General features: G+C 42.9%; 1 protein-coding gene across 1 annotated transcript in view; it reads left to right on the top strand.

Annotated features, from left to right (window-relative positions):
• LOC138304187 (sulfotransferase 1B1-like) overlaps positions 1–21695 on the top strand; it is a 341978-nt gene extending 320283 nt beyond the window's left edge. Inside the window, exons 6-8 of the mRNA XM_069244035.1 lie at positions 14710–14804; positions 14936–15116; positions 19254–21695. Of these exons, the coding sequence (XP_069100136.1) occupies positions 14710–14804; positions 14936–15116; positions 19254–19366 (389 nt within the window). The 3' untranslated portion in view covers positions 19367–21695. The remainder of the gene's footprint in view (positions 1–14709; positions 14805–14935; positions 15117–19253) is intronic.
• The last annotated feature ends 186 nt before the right edge of the window (positions 21696–21881 follow it).

The following is a 21881-nucleotide window of genomic DNA, read 5'->3' as shown; positions in this document are numbered from 1 at the left end:
CAATTCCTTCTTCTGTCTTCCACATTTATAGCATGCATAGCTGCGTTTGTTTATACCCAGTTCCAGCCTATAGGTGAGGGAAACTCCTAGCCACTCCTTGTTGAATGGGGTAAATGTTTGCAGAGATGACCCTACCCACTTTTGCAGCATGTGCTGTGAGTTTCAGAGTAAACTATCCTACACTGTCCATCTCTACCTAAAACCAAGATGCCAGAACCTTTCTTAGCTGTGCAGAGAGCTCCCAGTTGCTACACAAAGGAAGGAGTGGCAATAATAATGGGTAAACCCTCCCTTGTGGTAAATCAAAACTGGTTCTGGGGTATCTCTTATAGCACTGGGACTAATGCATGACAATAGAGGGGGAGCAGCCCAGGTGTGAGCGACATCTGCCAGTGACATCCTTTGAAGCTGAATTGGTTACTGGTTACAGCTCCATAGCCATGCTGCCTGCGGAAGGTCAACCCCTCTTCCTTTGTCCTAGCCACTTTACACCAAATCGAAAAGTAATTCAGCCCCTGTGAGACAATGAACAAAGGCAGAAAGACACATTTGGCAGAAAGTTGACAAGGTTCTAAAAGTGTAATTTGCAAAATAGTAATATAAAATCCAACTTGACCATTAAGTTGGACTAAGTTGAGCTACTCCCAAACTGAGATTGTGCTTCATGCATTATAAAGTATTATAATCTAACCCAGTGCTTTCCCATGGAAGGGCTAGCCTTGTCACAGGGAAAAATGGCATTCAGTGTTTTTCACTGCCATGACATGTGAATAATAGAATACTATTACTATGCACCATGCCCTTTGAGCATTTAGGGCCTTCCATAGGGGTGACCTATAAGTATAAAAAAGGAAGGTTTAGTCCTGACACATGGTTTATTTTTCCAGGTCGAATTGGCAGTTTTAAAACTGCATTCCTTCATTGCATGGTATTAATTTATCTGTGAATTGTAACCTGAGCTCTACACTGTATTAGTATGTACTGGACCTATTACTATATTCTTTCCTCATTACCAGCTAATGGTGGTACATCCTAGTTTTATCTGCAACGGTAGAAAAATACTTTTGTATTGTTATATTTTTTAGGCATTTTATTGACTTATGAAAATTATTTACAAAGAGCTGACCTAGCAACAAGGGCAACTGAGAACTTGACACTAAATATGAACTTCAACATTAGAGTTATTGCAGCTTAGAGAACGATCATTTAAGTGTTAACATTAGTCTTCAAGTAAGTTCTGAATATTTGTTTTATTTCATATTTCCCCAAACGAGAACAGTTTACGTATGCATATGAGATTTAGAGGTAGATGGTTCCTAAGGTGTGGCACTTGGAAAGAAAAGGCTTACTTAGTTCGGCTTGGTTTTTAGCTTTCAGAATTTCTAGGAATAAGTATGATTTACATCTTGTGGTTATTTGCCCTACTGTGTTAAGGTGTTAATTAGTAAAACACAGTGTACTGCTGTGTCAATAATTTAATCCTTTATAAAGTGGATTCTAGCTTCAAAGAGAAGCAGCAGAAGTTGCAGATAATAGGGCTGAGGTTGTCCAATTTCTTGGTGCCTTTAATAAGGCAAACTCCATCATGCAGGTTGGGGGCTGAGAGAGGCTAGGGGGATTTTATAGAACCAGCTCACAATGACTGTTGCCATCTACTTGTGTGAGAACCAAGACTTATGCATTAGTATTGAAGTCAGAGGGTGGAATGGTTGGTTTGAGTTAGGTAACTGAGACAGTTTTTGTGTGTTTGAGTATGTGGGATACCATGGCAGAGGGAACAAATATGGATGACAAGCCAGAGTCATAGAATATTTCTGGACTTTTTTGGACTGGGAGGTAGAAATTCAATGACTTATAGCAGTAGGGATTTGTTTTTTGTGGCACTCAGTTTTGAATATGTGATAATCCTTTTTACTTGTACCATTGGGTCAAGTGATTCCAGTGTTGCAGTTTACAGGCAGGAGTGATCTTAATGTGTCGTGATAATGGGTGACACCATTTCAGTATTTGGCTTTCATCCCCATTCCAGAGGAGGGGATGTAGAGATAAAAGTTAATGTCCGTTGTATTGAATGTTGCCAGTAAACCCAATAAAACCAAAAGTAGGCATCACCTCCATCTAGTGTGCATTAGATGTTTTGAGTACTTGAAGCGTTGCTGTTTTTCATGAAGCATTTAGAATGAATTGAGACTGTAAAGAATTTAGCAGGTCATTTTTTCAAGTGTGGGAAAAAAGATAAATAGAAACAACTTTTTACACTCTTTCTTTCAAGGGCAGTTTGGAGACTGTCTTAGATTTTAGAATAGAAACCCCTTATCCTGGGCACTTGGTTTTAGCACCCATATGCAGTATTAGATTAGGCTCATCCCAACATATGATGAGGGATTTGTGGAAAATTTTCAGAGGGGACTCAGGGCCTCATTATGACCTTGGCAGTCACCAGACCACCAGGGTCAAAGTCGCGGTTGGACTGCGACATTATGACCGTGGCAAATGTGCCACAGTCAGACCGCGATCCAGGGATTGCAACCCCTCTCTCCACCAGTGTTTACATGGTGGTTTCACTGCCATGTAAATGCTGGCAGCGACGGGGTGCTGGGAGCATGGGCAGTGCGGGGTCCCCACAGGCCAACCCCATTGCGCAAATTACTGTCTGCTTTGTAGACAGTGATTTGCTTGATGGGTGCTTGTGCACCTGACACATAACAGCTGCCGACCCTATTACAAGCCAGCATCAGTGTTGTTGTGCGTTTCCCGCTTGGCCAGCGGGAAACTCATAATAGGGCCAGCAGGAAGGAGACTGCACTGGCGGTCTTCTGACCTGCTGGAGTTTGGCAGACGGCTTTTTCCACCCGCTAAACTCCTAATGAAGGCCTTAGTGTCTTGCTGTTTGAATGACAGTCCTATAGCAATTCTTTTTTGTTGTTTTGATCAAATTGAAGGTTAAATGTGAAACATTTCTGAAGCCATTGTAGATTTTTAGAACCCCTATGGGCAAAATGTTTTTGCAGTAAGCATGGAGGTGAATCACTGGTTGGCTTTTGAAGATTTTGTGCTTAAAACAGATCTACGTAGTGCCTGATCAAAGACTACTATAAGGCAACGTATGAAAACCTGGAACAGTGATTCCATATCTGAGGGCAAGATGCATGTGGATCAAGGATGTTTCAAAAGCTGATGAGGCGCTATCAGTATTTAAGCTATTCTATGGATGTGCCTTGCCTAATCTGAATTGGGAACAAGATATCAAACTAAATTAAATAATGGTCCATCCAAACCAATATGATAACACTCATCACAGCCACGTAGACTCTCATTACGAGCATGGCTGAGCCATACTCTTTCCCAGCAGAGCACACAGAGGGGATCAGACAGCACCCACTCCACAGAGGTCACAGCAAGGCCTGCTTATGGACACCCTCTCCAACCCTGCCTCACCTCAGGCCCACCCTAGCTCCACTCTATTTTTCCACCAGCTCAGAGCAGTCGGTAAATGTCAGCAGAATAGTCCTTGGAATCAGGAGAAACCTGCTTTTCACCTTGTATTTCACGCTCCACATGATTATTTTCCATTCCTGGGTCTATAACTTGAAATGTCTGTTGTTTCTTACGGGGTACTGGCAAAAATCTAATAGTTTTCCCACACCAAATAATGGGCATCTTGGTATAAGATTACATGTGTGTGGCAGGGTGTAGCCAACAGTGCAAGATTGTTGATACACTCTGCTAATGCTGTATATCTGGCACCCAAGATCCTGCATCATTCTGGCTTCACCGGCACAAAACACTTGGTTTAAACATAGAGGTCTGCTTTGGCTGACAGCTAGCAACAATTTATCTGCACAGATCTGTTGTAGGAGCCCACATGATGGAGAAAAGCATTGGCCTCTCCTAGGTCCACAGTGAAGATCGGTCCCAAGATGGCAGTGAGACCAACCTACTGTGGGTCCTGATTGAGCTTTAACCCCCCAAAAGCAAAGACAGCAACAACTGCTAGCAACGGAGGGCTGATTAGGAGAGGCTGTCTTTCTGTAGCACCCTAGGTGGAAACCAGGCAGCTTCGAGACTTGGGACTGAGAGGCAGGGTTGGATTGAGATCAAAAATAGGCCTGGGCAACCCTACAAAAGTGGCCTACATTCACTCATCGCAGCCTTTCATGAAACACTGCTAGAATAATATCAGGGGACTCATTTTTGCACATCTGTGTGGTAAATTAGGCATTTTAAAGCTTGTAAGGGGGTCTGTAACATTGGTCAAGAATCAAAACATTGCATCTTTGAAATCTTAATACTTGCAGTGTCAGTGCCTTGCACGTCAAAGTGTTTTAATACTTTCCCAACCAACTATATCCAGGGCTCTGATCATCATAGAAATATATTCTAAAGCTAATTTGGAAGTGTGTACGTTAGCCTGGTCCCCAGGAGTTGGTGCTCTGGGCCTGTGATTCTACTGGCTTGGCAGAGTTACAGAAAACAAACAGCTGGGGGACCCTCAGGGCTTTTGGATGGGATATTTGTGGTCAGACTCCTTCCTGGGCCGCAGTAACTGAATTAGGCCACTGAAAGCCTTTTTCTAGGCTCTGATTTCTTCCTTTTAGGCAGGGCAGGAGATGGCTGGGACATAAGAAGTTGAAGAAGTGGTCTGAAGCAGCAGTATGTTGAAGCATGGTCTCCTGTCGACCCGTGGACTAGTTTGCTCTTTGCTTTGTCCAGTTAGGACCTTTGGATCCTGCTGGTAGTGGGCAATGCAGAATCCACCTTGTTTCAGCTCTCTCACCTGGTGAAAGTGGGCATGGAAATCAAGGGGTAGGAATGAAATCTCTATATTAGCACTTCTCGTCCTTCTAGAAGATCGTGGCTGGAGGAGAAAGTGGTGAGATCATAACCTTGAGGCAGGAATCCCCCAGGCCTTTTGTTTTGAGTACCATCTGAAGGATTTTTGGATCCCCAGGCAATATCTATTTTGGTAGTCAGTGTTTAGAACAGCTGTGATTTTTATTAGTTATTTTCAACTAAGCACTTATGATGTCAAACCACACTGAACTATAAGTTAACCTTTCAGAAATGGGGGCATGCAACAATTCACAAAGCTGATGCTGCCCAGTGTGTGCCACACAAATAATACCAAAACAAAGCTTTGGCAAGCATTGATGAAGCCATTTTTTGTATTTGTGTTCTTAATATTGTGTCATACAAAATATCTTATATAAAAAACAGTGTCTAATAAGCTGGTGTCTACCATTTTAGGGAAGAGACATTAATGGTGACTTGGTGGATGCTCAGTGTAACAGTGCATAATATCAAAACGTATGCACATAGTGCATTAGATTGTAGCTTTCATTGCTAAATATTTATGATCACAAATAAATCCCTCTTCAATATTGGCATGCTTTCTGCAACAGTGAAAATTGAAGCACTTTGAGGATTTTTGCTGTTATCAGGTGAAATAAAATAATGCTCTGCTTAATTCTGTACCCGTACCTTTCTTTCTTTGGCTAGGTAGTAATCTCAGTCTCTGCTGAGTAAGCAAAATAGAAAGGTGAGGTGATGCAAATGTCAGAGAGAAATGTAAGGTAGAGGGATGAGGGAGGTAGAGGCAGTGATAATGTAGCAAGATAGGTAAGATGTGGTGACTCGTAAGGTAGAAAGACAATGGCAAGGTGGACAGAAGGAAAGATATGGAGTGGTAGAAAAGGGAGCAGTAGATAGAAAGGGATTTTGGAGTGAGGTAGATGTGTACAGGGTGATAGGGATACTGAAATGTTGAGAGAAGGCACACAGAGGTGCTGTGTAGCCATTTTAGTTATAGCTTCATACACATTATTTTAATGAACTAGTCCTGCTGCTGTGCACTTTAACCTAGATATATTTATTCAGCTTTATTTATTATTTTAACAATAGCCACATTGCGGTCTTGTTTTATTTCTCTCTGTCTAGCTGTTCTTTGCCTAGGCCAGCACTGCGTTCTTAAACAAGACATTTCTTTCACTCTGTGCTTTTCTCAAGGTGCAGTAAGTTAGGTTGCCGGCAAACATGGTAACACTTTGTCTCTAGTGTTCATAGAAACATACACACTCTTACGTAGGGATCCTTTCTTGGAGCATCAGCTATTTTATTATGAAAAAGCTTTGACCCATGTATGTTAGAGGGAGATTCCAGCCAGATGACCACGGCTGTATGCCGAGTGCTTCGCTGCAACTGCTTATGTAGACTACAGGCCTCTTGCTCAGATATGAGGGATGATGTCTTCCCAGGGAAACCTGAAGGGCAGAACTAGAGCTTAACATGCTGTGCTCTAACATAGCCTAGGTAGGAACTATTTTAATGATTCAGTAACAATATGGGAGCGTTATTTTTATGCTTCACTCATGCTTCATCGTCCTAGTTATTGCAGTACATGCTTTATTATCTAAGACACAGTTACTTCAATAAAACCTTATTGAAATATATTCTGCCTCTGATTGTCCTTGTATATGTGAGACTAATGTATCTGAGAGAAACGGAAATGATCTGAGTGACCACTATTTCCCTGAGGAGTCAATTGTGTCATGCGCTCGGCTGCCCAATCATTCCATGCTCTTGGGTGGAGATAACGCATTGCTAGTTAGCCGGAGCAAAACCGGATTAGGCCGACAGGTGTCACCTGTAGTGGGTTCAGACTCCGTCTCGCACAGCGCAGGTGATTCTGCCGCTCAAATCCAGTAGTCTCATTAGAATAATGAGAGCCTACGCAACAGAGGCAGTGGTGTAATGAAATTTGAAGGGGCCCCCTGCACAGCACATGGAGGTCCTCCCTTCTGGACTCACCAAGGAGCTCTCAGACCAGGGTACTGTGCCACTGGAGCTCAAGACCCCCTATCACGGGGACTGGGGGCCTTTGTTATACCACTGCACAGAGAAAGGTAATGTAGGAAGAGGGTTTAGTTGGAGAGATCTAGAGACAGAGGACTGTAAAGGTAGACAAGCAAAAAGATGAGGTAGAAGTAAAGAGAATTGCAAGCTGAGGTGAGGTATACTTAGTGGGCAGAATGATAAGTAGAGCACAGAGAGATAGGTTTGGTGAAGTGGACAGTGAAGAAGAGAAAAGGGTACACAGAGAGGTGAATATCAGAAAAAGAGTTTACTTGTACAGAAAAGAGATGAAATAGAGAGACAGGTGAGGTAGAGAAAGAGAGGAGAGATTCAGACAAATGAAGAGTGTGGGGAAAAGCCTGAGAGGTGACATAGAGAACATAAACAGAAAGAAACAGAGAAGGTATGTTAAAAAGTGGTCTAGATATAGAATTGAAAGAGAGTGGAAAAATGCAATGATAGTTTAAAAAGAAGTTTAGGGGTAGAGAAAGAGGGCTAGTAATAAAGAAGTATGTTTGGGAGAGATATGACAGATGGAAGAGAGGTAGAAAGAAGTGGAGAGGTGAGACAGTGATCAAATTAAGTTAATTGAGAGAAAGAGAAACGTAGGGGAAAGAAAGATCGAGTAGTGCATGAGATGTAAAGTACAGAGAAAGGTGAGGAAGTGAGTATTGCAGTAGACCGGGGGTGAGAAAGGTAGAGAGACGTGCAGCATAGATATGGAGTGGTGAAATAAAGAAATAGATCAGGTTGAGAGAGACAGTGCAGCAAAATGAAAAGTGCTGTGAGGTGCTGAGGTAGGGATGGGGTAGAGATGGAGTAGGGAGGAAAAGATGTGGAGGTAGACACAGATAGGTGTATTTTAAATAGAGCTGAGGTAGACAGAAATGTGATAGAAAGGGATGCAATAGAAATTGAATGGTAGATACATGGAGGTGTAGAGATCAATGAAGAGAGAGGGAAAGGGGTGAGGTAGAAGAGCTGGAGTCAAGTAAGGGGAGAGATCTGAGACAGAAAGATAAGTGAGGCCTAGAAAAAAGAGGTAGAGAGTAATAAAACAGTTTACATAAAGATAGTGAGAGTGTGGTGGGAAGCTAGATCCGGAGTTTAGTGACTGGTGAGGTACAGAGAAATGAGGCAAAAAAGCTATGTAGAAAAATAAAGATAATAGCGAATGGTGAAGTACAAAGGAATTAATAGGCAAAGTAAACAGAGGTAGGTGAGGTGAACAGTAAGTTAGAGGAAAGTAGAGAAAAAGTAGAGATCAGTAAAGCAGAGGGAATGCAGATAGTGAGATATGCTAGAACAAGTGATGGTTGAGGAGAGAAATGTGTAGACAGAAAGAAAGTGGTGAGACATGGACAGAATGAAGAGACCGCCAAAGGCAGAAAGAAAGAGAGAATGAGAGAGGGGTTATTATAAAAAGTTAGAGGTGAAAAAAAAGACCAAGAGATCATTGTTTCAGGAGGATCTTGGGAGATGGAGGACTTTATAATTGTCCAAATTGTGCATTCCTTATAACGTCTCTGGCTGTTTTCCTGCTCGGGCAGGCTGGAGAGTGAGGAAGGTGGCCCAGCCATAGGGATGTGCGGTGGCAAGCTTGAGTGTCCCTTACTGCTGGGGAGGGAAAGAACATCACCCAACATTGTTAAGAATCTTATTAGAAATTCAGATATTGTCTCAAAGTATTCCAGTGTGTTTAGAAGAACTAATGCAGTCCTGTTTAAAACACATTTAAAGTGGCTTGCTGCCTAGAAGTGACAGTACTCATTGAATATGTTATAAACAACCTAGTGTGCTCCAAAGGTTGGTGAAGGGGGTCTGCTTAGCTTGGTTCACTGTTGAATTCTAGGGCATAACAAGCAGAGAGTGTACAGGCCTTGTTACCAGGCACAGGCCCATCAAGGCTCCAAGGGTATGCTGCTTAGTACTAGTAATGCAATCCAGCAAGACGGCACAAGAATTTGTGACTGCTGGTGACATCTGGTATGGCCTGCAGGGGAAGTGTTCTACAAAAGGCAAAACTAAATCATTCCTATGAGGTAGGAGTATTTAGTACTTTTCAGTTGGGCAAAAGTGACATTCGCATATACAGTGCTTACAAAAATGCACAGTGAAGCACTATATGAAAGTCCTTGGCCATCCTCTACAAATACACTCTACAGATAAACAGGTAAGTGTATCATGTGTACTCCCACTCAGGAAGCAGAGCCAGTGTGGCACATCATACAATTCTCTACTGCTCACCTTCTCACACACCCTTTATTTCACTAGTGTGCATTCTTTGTGTTCTCATTTTCACCACGTCAAATCAATCTGTCGACCTCTCTTCCACTCACCCATGGCACTCGGTCTGTAACTTTTTCTCACCTGCTCTTTTACCACAATTGTACTCTTTCCATCTAGCATTTTATTTCTAATCTTCTCTTGATGTCTTTCTGTGCTTCTTACTCTTTTCATAGCCGTGTCTCTGTCTTTTCCTCCTTCCTATCTTACAACTCATCGGCCCTATCTCCTCCCCTTCAGCCTCTCCTCTACCCTTTCCCTTGCCTCCTTACTCTTTAACTTCGCTGTCCTCGTCCTCCCTCCTTGCCTCCTCCTCAGGAAACCTTAAAGTCCGTGGGCTCTCAAGAACAGCACTGCTGCAGGACATGTGCAGAGAACCTGACGGGCAAGGACAACGGCAGTGTAATGCTGTGTCCTCCAAGAAAGAGAGTGTGTGAAATGGCCCACCTCACCTTGGCTCCAGTGAGGCTGCTCAGGGCAACCCATGCCTATCATGTGCTGGTCGAGCAGGGAAGTGGTCAGATAAACACACAGCCGGCCTCATACAGTGAGGAAATGTGTGAAAATGGCTTTTTACTGCTGGGCTCCAGCGATGCTGCTCTTACTCACTCCCATCCCCCCGCTCAATGTGCTTGCATTATTGTGTGTCAACAGCTGGCCCAAACCAGCCCCACACATTACTAATGGGCCTGCCCTGCAGGGGACTGGTTAGGACATTGCCAGCTCCTGTTAGGATGTGAGGGAACATGATTCCTCGTGCCCCTGCTGCAGGCTTCCAAAGAGTGTGCTTAGACCCCAGAGAATCACTGGTGAGGCCTGTCTCTACAACTCATCCTGAAACCACTCCAAAATGGGCACAATTGGACAGAAAAGAAGTCGGCCCACGACTGGACCTCAGGCATGCGGCCCGTCGGCTGTTACTTGTATGCCCAGTTTACCAATCCGACCCTGCCGAGAGGCAGAGTTGCAGCCACAGGAAGAGCAGACCCCTTTTGGAGACAGCCCATGTTCGGGAACCGAGTGACACAGCAGGATCCACGGAGGTCAGGCCTTGCTGGTCCTACGGACAGGCCCCACCGGCCCTGAGATGCGGCCGAATGGTGCCTTTGGACTTTCCACCCCACCATCCTGCCTTCTCATGGTGGCACACTATGTCCATCCCCACCATTTTAACACCATTGCACCCGGAACTACCCACCCAGTGCCCAAAGACAACACCTCAGTTGGGCACACAGCAACCAGAGCTGGGGGAGGTAGGGTGGACGTGGTACCGAATGAGATATGAGTGGGAGGGAGGTTGGTCCAGTGATCTACCTGCAGGTTTTGGAGTTTGGCCCTACCGGTGACAGGCTGCAAGAGATTGAATGAAGCCTCGTCTTGAAATGTAATTGAAACAGCCCTCAGGCCAGAGTAATGCTTTCAGAGTATGAGACTCTCTTGCGAAAGGGGCCTCTCCCCATATTTTTTCTCCTCTCCATCAAAAATTAAACTGTCACTCCATGGAGCTGAGTGTGAGTGTTTTGCTGCTGTCAGGAGCAGACCTGTGCCCATTTGGTGACTTGAAACAACGCCGGAGAATAGGCCGCTCATGCCACCCCACTGGTGGGGGTCAGTCAAATCAGAAGTGCCTGGGTCACTTCATCACCGAGTGGTGTAGAGTTAGGTGACGTAGGGTGGAGCTGCATTGAGGGGAATTGCATACAGAGCAGCATACAGTGGAGTGGCATTGAGTGGCATAGAGTCATTTGGTATAGAGTGGAGTGGCATAAGGTGTAGTGGTGTACAGTGGTGTGGAGTGGCATCAAGTTGATTACCTTTGAGTGGAGGGCGTGGAGTGGAATAGGGTACAGTAGAGTGGCATACAGTAGAGTTGCATAGGATGGAAGAGCGTACAGTGGAGTGGTATGGAATGGCAGAGTGGAGTAGCAGAGAGTGGAGCAATGTGTCAGTGTGGTGTGTGGTACAGTGTCTTAAAGTGGAAGTGCATAGATTGGAGTGGAAGTAGAGTGAACTGTGATATAGAGTGGAATGGCGTATAATGGTGTGGCACGTTGTAAAGTGGAATAGTGTAGATTGGAGTGGCATAGACTGCAGTAGCATAGAGTGAAGTGGCATACAGTGGAATAGCATACAGTGGAGTGGCATACAGTGGAATAGCGTGATCAGAGTGTTGTACAGTGGCGTAGAGTTGAATGGCATAGAGTGGAAAACTGTAGTGGCATACAGTGGAATATCCTAGAGTGGAGTGGTGTGGAGTGGCATGCACTGTAATAGTGTAGAGTGGAGTAGTGTACATTGTAATAGCATTAATGGGGTGGCATAAACTGCAGTAGCGTAAAAGGGAGTGGAAAGAGTGGTGTGGCATACAGTAGATTGATGTGGAGTTGCGTAGAATGGAGTGGCATACAGTGGAAAAAGCATAGAGTGGAGTGGTGTAGAATGGAGTGGCGTAGATTTGAGTGGTATAGAGTGGAATAGCATAAAGGGGTGCGGCATAGAGTGGAGTGGTGTATAATAGAGTGGCACTGAGGGGAATACCGTAGAGTTGAGTGACGTAGAATGGTATGGCATAGAGTGGAATAGCTTAGACTAAAGTGGTATAGAGTGTCATAGAATCGAGGGGGGGTAGAGTGAAGTGGTTTGCAGTGGAATAGTATAGAGAAGAATGGCGTAGGCTGACGTGGGGTAGAGTGGAATAGCGTAAAGTGTAAGTGGGGTAGAGTGGAGTGGCATGCAGTGGAATTGAGTAGACTAGAGTAAACTTGATTGGAATAGCATAGAGTACAGAGGTGTGGAGTGCTCTACAGTCGACCAGCACAGAGTGGAGTGGTGTAGATTGGAACAGTGTAGAGTGGAATGGTGAAGACTGAAGTAGCATAGAGTGGTAGAAAAGAGTACAATGAACTGGCGTAGAATGGAGTTGTGTAGAGTGGAGTAGTGTGTCTTACATTAGAGTGGAGTGGTTTGTCAGACTGACGTGTGGTGCAGTGTATTAGATTGGAGGGCACATAGCAAACTTGGATGTTGTGGCATGGCATAGAATGGAAAAGCGAAGAGTGGAGTGGTGTATAGTGGAATAGCATAGAGTGGAGTAGCACAGATTTGAGTGGAATAGAGTAGAGCGGAGTGGCAAAGAGTGGAATAGCATAGAGTGGAGGGGTGTGGAGTAAAGTTAAGTGGCATAAAGTGCAGTGTTGTAGAATGGAATAGCAAAGAGTGGGGTAGAGAAAGTGGCATAGAGCGTAATAGCATGACAGCAGAGTGATATACACTATAATAGTGTAGAGTGTAGTGGCATACAGTGGAGTGGCTTATTTAAGTGAGGTGAGGAAGGTACAAAAATAATCAAATACCAACCTAAAGCTAGTTATAAATTATATACTGATTATAAAAGAATCCCAAAACCCAAATATACTGTGGGCAATAAAATATCGTGAGTTACAAGAATTTAGACTTTAAAGAAATCTTCAAGTTACACTCACTTTGTTGGTCCATTTCCCAACTAAGCAGAATGTGAATGATTTCGGATGACACTGCCAAAGTCCATAATTCATCCTGTATTCCATGTGTACTTGTTATTCTGCACTAACACCAAATTCTGTATTTTTTCAGGTGAATCCTCAAAAAGAAAATAACATGCATCTAGATGTAAGAATTAATAAAAGACAGTTGCAATTTTTGGTACACATGAAGTAGACATGAGGATGGCTCATGGGAACCAGCTTCTAAAAATCATGAGCAATGTTTGTGATATGTGTATGATAACATTATTTTTCAGAATTAGATGCAGTGCAGATATATTATCTAATAATGTGGAGCAATTCGGTCAAAACCCATCTTGTTTCAAGGGCAACATATTATTTTCCTCTGCCCAACCGTGTAAACTCTTAAGATACACTTTCAAAAATGTTCAGTGGCATCCAGCTGCGTAATTTGCCTATAATTACTTTGAACAGTGATGGAGCCTATTTTGTAATCATTGTAAGCGTCCTGTTGAAGTATAAGGTCCTCCCATGCACTTGAATTACTTAGTTGCTGCAGCCAGGGCCTTGATTCCAGAACTCATAAAAACCTTGGTTATTGTTTGTTTTCCTTGAGGGTGTATTTGGAAACTGCAATTTAACACAGATAATTATTCTGTGGATTTAACTCATATTTTAAGATGAATTTTAATAGTTTAAATTACTGTTTCTGAGATCCCTTAGAGAAGTATTGATCTATTCTTTTGTTTCACATGATTCAGACCCTAATGATATGAGGTAGTGTTTGCATTCCTTGTGAGTGAAACTGCAGTCTTTCATAGCTATGTAATGAAAATATGTTCGGCTATTAGTGAAGTCATTGTTGATTTCATTTGTAAGGCCATATTTGATGTAATATATGAGAGTATTAGCATAGTTTGTGGTGTGGTATGGCAGCATAATTAATGTCACTTATGAAGTCAAAGATGTTGTAACATGATGGCACTAAAGATGTGATTGATGGTGAAATATATGACATAATGTGTGTGGTCATGAGGAGTGCAATGGGAAAGTGTGTTATTTACCATAAAATGAAAGATTTCAACACCCAATGGTAAAGTCACCTCATTCCACATTTGAGTGCATTTGCCTTGGTCTTTTGAGGCAGTACAGTGGTCATTATTTTATTTGATTTATTTTGTTTTATGTAGCGCAAATGCAACTCAAAGGTATTGGAGCGCAGTACGTGATCACTATTTACATTGCACAGGGACACTTTTTTTTTTTGGGGCACGGGAAGATTAATTTATTCCCCCAGAATCACAGAATGTTGAGCGACGCCAATATTGGAACCTGGTTCCCCAGTTCCAAAGTCAGCAGCTCTGGTCGTTAGCCACATTCTCTCCCATTATGTGAGGCAATGAACCACTTTGTTTGTGATGTTTCAATATACTTAGCTTGTGCTGACTGTCGCTGTCAATCTGTTCAGTGTTTCACGTACGATGATATTTTATTGTGTATCATATTCTGATTTTCAGTTAAAATTAGAGGAAAGCAAATTCAAGGTGGACTAATGGCAACCTTCTTATCCAGTTTGGTGTAATTCTGTTCACTCATTTTCAGAGCAGAGTTAAGAAACAATGCAAACTCTGAATGAGAGACATAGGTGTTACCGTCCCATTGCATTCCTTTACAACCCCCCACCCGCACACATACACACACTTCAACCCACCTGCAAGAAGTATTCTAGTTATAGTTTGGGGAATGGGTTACTCTTTCACAAATTTGCCACCCACCTTATTGCAAGGTAATTTTGCGGGCCGGATATCCAACATGTTTGTGATGGAGTATCCCATCTGTCAGATTCTAAATCAGGCCCTAAGGCTGAACCATAATTATAGAGTTACAATCACTAAATCTGTACCAAATATGTATATAGTTGCAACCCTTCTTTTACATTTTTATTTCATTCCTTCACAGTTGTCTCCACTTTTGCATTCTTTTTCTTTGTTCCCTAATCTTTAACCACTTTGGCTGTGGTTTGTCTCCCACATTTACCAGTTATCTATACCTTTCTCTTCTGTCTCCTTTTCATTTTTCACATCTGCAGTTGGCTACGGCTCATGGTATGACCATGTGAATAGCTGGTGGGAAAAGACAAAAGATCACCCTGTCCTGTACATCTTCTACGAGGACATGAAAGAGGTAAGAGAAGATTCACCCGCACCCCTTGCAGCAACACACTCTAGTAAATGTCCAAACATCCTGAACCTCTTTTGCACACACTCAGGTTATATCTTCCTCCTTCTTAAGTCCAATTATTTCTCCTTCTACAGGACCCAAAGCGTGAAATCCGTAAGGTGGCGCAGTTCCTGGGGAAAGACCTGGGTGAGAATGTGCTAGAAAATATTGTCAACAAGACCTCATTCGAAGTTATGAAGGACAATCCACGCACCAACTATGTGACGAACACTGCACCTTTCTTTCAGACGGACATCTCACCATTCATGAGAAAAGGTAATTGTCTCCCACTAAAAGCAAGGAACCTCACTACCGGTCCTGAATAAAATGAATGCTATGATGCACCTAAAAACAGCTATTCGTGCGAAAAAAGGTGTCTGTCTGGCCAGCAACCAGAGGGCTAACTAGGTGCAACTGACTCCACCACTCTCATAAAAAAGTTACAAATATCTTCAGGAGAAGCATGCTGTGGGAATCTAGACTTCACAGCAAGTCAGTGCAAAATTTCACAACAAACTGGTGTCTTCAAAAGGCTGTTAGGGCTTGGCCTGACTCAGTCACATGTAAGCCATTACATGATAATTGACTGACTTTGCCCCAGCAGTGCCTGCCTTATATTAACACCAAGCTATCGACCAATGTCTTGTTTATTCACAGACCAGTATATGATTGCCTTCCTGGCATTGATTTGTTGCTTCCAGGTTGTGGCTTAGTCCTGCACACATGCCAGGGATGGGGGGGGAACCTCTGAATAAAGGTATCTCAGGATGTAGCTGTTTTTAAGCCTGGCCATCCTCAGCTGTCTCCTTACGTATTGTCTGTCTCCATTATACCTGTTCACATTTTATGAACATGCTGTTGATCTATCTCCACAATACATGTGGAGCGTGGTAGTGCGATTTATCTTTGCCGCATGTTGAGGGTATGTAGAGACAACAATTTCCAGAGGTCAGTTGCTTTTATTGTTACAGGGCTTTCAGTAGGATCTCCTGGATGCTGTTCATAGAGGAGCCCTGCAAGCATTTACCTTGCCAAGCAAGGTGGGCTTTCATTCTCCCTAGCCATGCATACGACCAGCCATGCCTTTAAGAGGACCCTAGAGAGAGTGGTCACCCTCCATGAACATGAATCAGAGATCTGATCAAGTCATATGTAGGGAGATTACGCAAGGCTCTCTGTATCAGCTGTGCATCCTCGTGAGGCCCATAGTACATAAATGAGTCGGGGACATGTTGAGTCCTTGGGTAGGCCATAATTGTAGGATGTGCTGAGAGTTACCACCAAAGCATGCAAACCCAGGTGGGCAAGTACACAGCACAAGCAGGGGTTCTTGCTAATCGAAAATGTTGTCAGACCTGTTCCTAGATATTGCCCCCTAGTCACTGCTGCAAGCTCCAGGCCACCCAGAAAGTAATCCTAGGCATAGAACAACTGTTAGGAAGTCCCAAGCACGGTGGTCGGTGGAAAAATTGACCATCCACCTGTTCAGTTCCAAATCTCAGCTCCATGTGTAATTAGATATTCCAGTCCAGGATGGGTGGTTTACATTGTTAGAACTGTAACCTTCATATTATAATGGGATAAACTTGACTAGAAGTCCAGGGAGGCAAAACAATACACATGGTCTGGATTAGCTGCAAATGCATGTAGCAAGGAAACATCATAACTTTGCACATGTTCTATTTGCTGTTCCACAAATGTATTGATTTCTCCCCCTGTGTAGGTTACGGCACTTGTGGGTAGAAGTCACTAGAGGGGGACTAGGTGCTCCTTGTGTGGTTTGAAGGGAATGTTACGACCCATGAGTGTGTGCGCCATGTGGACTTGAGAGTATGGGATAAGTGCTCTTCAATGTTCCCAAGTGATTTTTTGTTTATCTGGACTTCTAGGGGGCTGTGGGACTATGCATACAGTAAGCAGCATACTTTTTGCTTTCCCTCCTGTGACATGGGCATTATATGAATAAATATCCACAGTTTGGCCACAAGCACGTCTATGCCTAAGTGATTATTTTACTGTGGTGGGGCTCGCACTGAAGTTTTCCTGGAACCCTAACCACGACAAATGCACTCGAACACTTCAGTCTGTGGGGTGCGACCCCCAGGGGGGCGTGGAGTCATGGGAAGGGGTTGCGCATTCCCGAGCAATACTGTCAGCACAAAAAGGATTTATGAAAAACTGTTCTCCTACTTTTCGTAAAACAATTGTCACAGGACAGTTAATTCCGATATTGTAAATGCCTCAGCTGAAGTGTCATTCACGGAGTGTCCTGTGCTGTGAAACTAAAGCCGGGCAGACAGATAAACCACTTCCTGCCAGGGTGCCTGCTGCCTGAAAGAAATGCAAATGTGTTCTACGAGTTAATCTGCAAATGTAAAGGGTACTTGGGAGCCGATACTGGCTTTAGTTGATGACTCTTTCTGATAACAAAGATTTACCCTTTTTGAGTTGTAGTGCAGTTAACAACTGAGCTGTGATGCGAGTGCTTTTCATTTTAATTATACATACATAGCGCTTACTACCCCAAGGAGGTGTTGAAGGGGCATTTATATAAAACAAATTGTATTACACAGACTGAGTATTGCTGAAATCTGTATTTTGGAAGCACCATTTTATCATAAAACGTTTAATGTGTTTTGTAACAGTATATTTTATATTGTGTGTAATGCAAGTTTAAAATAATGACTTACATATTCGAAGTACTTTCTGTCACAGGTTGTGATCTTGTAGCACTAAAAATACACAAGTCACTATTTTCCACTGCGCCACCCAGGATTTAATTGTGTGGCTGTCTGGTTACACACAGACCACTGCATTGCATTAACTAATAGAGGTTTCAACTTTTTGTATTTCATTTTCTTTTAAGCTGTGTCTTATTTTATATGTAGCTACCTGACGGTGAGAGAGCTAACGTACAGGATATTTTGTTTTTGTCCACACTCACGGACACTACCACTATTGCATGCAGGATCTCAAGTCCCATTTTTTATTAATGCACTTCGACAGCTGGTTGGCCTGGCTGCCCATTCCCTTGAGGATGGTGGGAGGTTGACAAGAATTGGAGCACTGTACTGCACACAGTACTGATGCATCAGTGAGTACAGTTCACTCATCGCAATATAGCTAGCACTGGCCTGGGGGCTCAGCTGCGCTGGTTGCAAAAGTCTGACCGCAGCTGAGACTCACTCAGGCCAGGTGACAAGCGGCAGTTATGTTTCTTTTTCACGCTGCTGCTTATGGCTCCAGTTTGGTGCTTGCCTCATTCAATCAATCAATCAGTCAGGGTTCTAATATAGCGCGACTACTCACCCTTGAGGGTCTCAAGGTGCAATCACTACTTTAATTTTGTGCTAAAGTGAACCCTGTATATGTGTTTTTTTAATGTGAGGGGCACCTCACCTTTAAGTCATGCAAACATGCACTGTCCTACAGTACTGTGCTAGCTGCTGCCACAGTTGTGCTCCCCCCCCCCCCCCCCCCCCCCCCAAGACTGTGCCTGCCTCAGCATATGGCTGCACCTAGGCCAGTTCTCACTGTCAGGAAGCATCAGAAAAAGAAAGCAGTGTGTCGCAGGTGCACACATTATTAAGCCCTATGGTGCATGGGGGCATAGCACAGAATGTTATACCACCTGGTCAGGTAGCGCTATCCCATGATTCTCTGTGCTCAGTCTATCAAGGCCCTCCACTCCCCACCCCAAACATGACTGAAGCCAACAACAGCAGCAAAGTAACTTAACTAGGAGTCACCCACACACCTTTGGTTTGCTAAACACTTTAATATTATTTATCTACCGTAAAAATGATTTGCTGTGGGAATTGGGGGCATTTATGGTTGGGGAGGATGAGGAGTACCAGGTTCTCTACATTTTTGTCAGGAGGGGGTCCTTATGCCTAAAACATTTTGACAAGGGGGCCTCGGCATTAAACAGTTTATGCACTAGAAAAATGCCCTATGAAAGGGCACCAGGCCAAGCTGTTAGCCAGCGCCTGTAAAGGTCAGCACTAAACCAACCCACAGACCAAGATCTGCAAGAAGAGGAGGCATTTAGGACTACATGGGTATCCGACTACAGCTCTTTATCGTTCTTACTTTTATTAGGCGAGGGGGGGATTTATTTTTTGTTTATTTGTGTGTGTATCTAACCCGATGGGCTTCTCTCTATCTGTTTATCCCTGCCTTCTTATTCATGCTTATGTGCCAAGTTGCTAACTATATAAATCTTCATCTGTTTCTCCATCTGTCATGGTATGCCTATCAGTCAGTCCTTAGCTGTCGTTCCCTGTCTGTCCCGCTCATCCTCCCGTTATGGGTCTGTCTGGTTCTCACATTGGGCATACCCTTCGGTGTCTGACATGCTCTTCTCTGGTTTGAATCCCCCTCCCCCTAACCTGTTCTATGCTTTTCTTTAAGGTGTCGCCGGCGACTGGAAGAACCACTTCACTGTGGCCCAGAATGAGAGGTTTGATGAAGACTATGGGAGGAAGATGGCAGGGAGCCCACTTTGCTTCCGGACTGAAGTATGAGAATGTAGTTCACTTCCAGTGCCACCTTGTATACACCTGTAAGCGCGTCAGACCTTATTAAGTAAACTTACAAGAGAGACACAAATAGGCCGATTAACCTTTTGACTCGCTTCAAGGTTTTCCCACCATATAGCCCGTACATGCACAGATCAACAACCAATAACAATAGCATCAGTAATCAATAGGAGTCAGTAATTCCACACACCATGACCTTACAGTCATGAATAACCACGACTTTAAGTAAAAGTTAGAATGTTTATTTCCCTAAATTACCAATGCTAATGTCACATAGCTTAATCTCAAAATCAAATGATAAACATACAGAAACAATGCCGGCTGTCCTAAGCGGCGAAAGAATCGCAATTTAATCAAAGCTTGAGCTACTACACATTCTAAAGTTACAGTACAAATTGATAGCAACAATAACTGCGCAAACTATATTACATACATTTAGATTCAGCAAAGAAAAGACATCAGCTGTTATGGCATGTAGCGAACTTAATCAGTGAGAACCCTAACTAACGTCAGATAAGCATTGCATGTTTGGGCTTCATGCAAAACAATTTAGTCACACAAATTTGGAAAACATCTAAAAGCAAATAGGCATAGCAATCACTATCATAGTCAGTATACCTCTCCTCAGTTTGGATCAGCAAGCTGTGACTGTCTTCGTCAACCGGACATCAGTAATGTTGTCAGAAATCAAAGTTCAGAAAGGCAAAGCCTCTTTAAGCAGTAAAGTTAAGCACATCTCCTCTCAAGCGGAAAAGATGGGCAAAAAATGGTGTCTTAGATTTCCTAAAACTATTTCCCACATCCTAATTGGTCAGGGGGTTGCATGTTCACACATTGTTCAATGAAACTAAAACCCTTAATGTAAAGTTCTTCTACTACATGGTTCACATGTTAATGATAGGCTCCTTCCTTCTGTTCTCATCATTCGGCTTGTCAGGTATCAATATTGTTGCAGCTTATACTCCAGTCAGTACGTTCATTGTCTTCTCCTGGGAAAGTCAGCCTTACACACTTTACATTAAATATTGTTGCACTAGCAAGTACAGCATCTTCTAGCAAGCAGTTTCTCATGTGAAAGAACTTCAGCTACGAGCACATGGACAGTACAGTGAAAATTCACAATTTAATGCTCTAAGCATCCATTTTTATTAAACGCCTAAGAAATGCTGCTTGACATGAGGCCGTGCAACTGGGCCAAGACCTCACTAAGTTAAGGCCTACAATTTAATACAGCTAATACATAATGTGTAACCCTTAATATGACACATTACTACATGAATCAAACATAAGATCAACATTTCATAATAATAAGTCATTTGTAAGTACACTATGTGAACATTGATGGCCACTCTGATGGGCGCACCTCCAAATGCATGCATTATTTTTCTCTGAGTTAGCAAATTTTCTACGCAAATTCACCACTCAAAATCTATGAATATTTATTAATAATTTCATTAATAATTCTGTGTTGACAGTCCCTTCTCTGGTAACTAAATGTATCATCACACCAAACCTTACCACACAAATTTTTGCATCAGCTAAAATTCTGTCATTTCAATCCCTTCAAATGTTCGTTCCCTTCTCGAATTTCCCCTAATCAATTTTTATCTTTTCATTTCTTCACTCCTCTGATCATTTTTCATTTTCTTCAATTTAATCATTTTACACAATTTACATATTCCCCATGCTCCAATTATGCAAATCACAATAATCAATATCCCTTGTAATATTTGTAATAATATCCCTTTCCCAGTGTTGCTGAACCAGTTTCCCACTGAAGCAAATCCTTTGCCAACTTTCTCTCAAGCACCTAGTTCTTTCAACTCTTTCAAATCAGCACTCTCATTAGTCAGATTAGTAAGTAAGCTTCTAATTTATTTACTATTATCAGTGTGGAAAATGGATTTCTTAACTTGCTTTGAGGGCTCCATTTTGTCTAACCTTTAACTCCATTCTGTATATGCTATGAGCAAAATTGTATGCCTAAGGCATCTGTACTTGTTTAGTTTCTTAAAAATGTGCTGGTTTCTCTTAGATGTTTTTGAAACTTTGCAAAGGGCCTAACCGCCCCTCTTGTTCTCAGAAATGTTACTTCTGTGCTTGAACATCCTGTTCTTGTGGTTCATCGGTGTTACAGGAAACGCTTGCCTGAATGTTTTTGGAATTTATGACGTATGTATAGTGTGGTAAAGTGGGTTCTGCAATAAAGACATAAGAGGGGGAGGAGAAGTTAGTTGCACTTGGCCAGAGAGAGTCATGGACACTCTATGGGGGTGACCTGCTGCAGTGAAATAAAATGCTGTCTTGAAGCCTACTCTGTATCCTTGTATTCTATCTTGTGGACATTTAGCCTCCTACAAGAAGAGACTCGTAAATTTATTTCACAAATTTGGTTAATGTTACGGGATCTTGATGGAGAGAAATTTAACGGAGTAAAAAAAAGGCTATAACAGAGGAAGGAGACCGCAGATCGCAGAGGCCCCTGCTAAAAGACAAGTTT

Source organism: Pleurodeles waltl, chromosome 7 (genome assembly GCF_031143425.1).
Source record: "Pleurodeles waltl isolate 20211129_DDA chromosome 7, aPleWal1.hap1.20221129, whole genome shotgun sequence".
Classification (NCBI taxonomy): domain Eukaryota; kingdom Metazoa; phylum Chordata; class Amphibia; order Caudata; family Salamandridae; genus Pleurodeles; species Pleurodeles waltl.
This window is presented reverse-complemented; position numbering and strand designations above follow the sequence as displayed.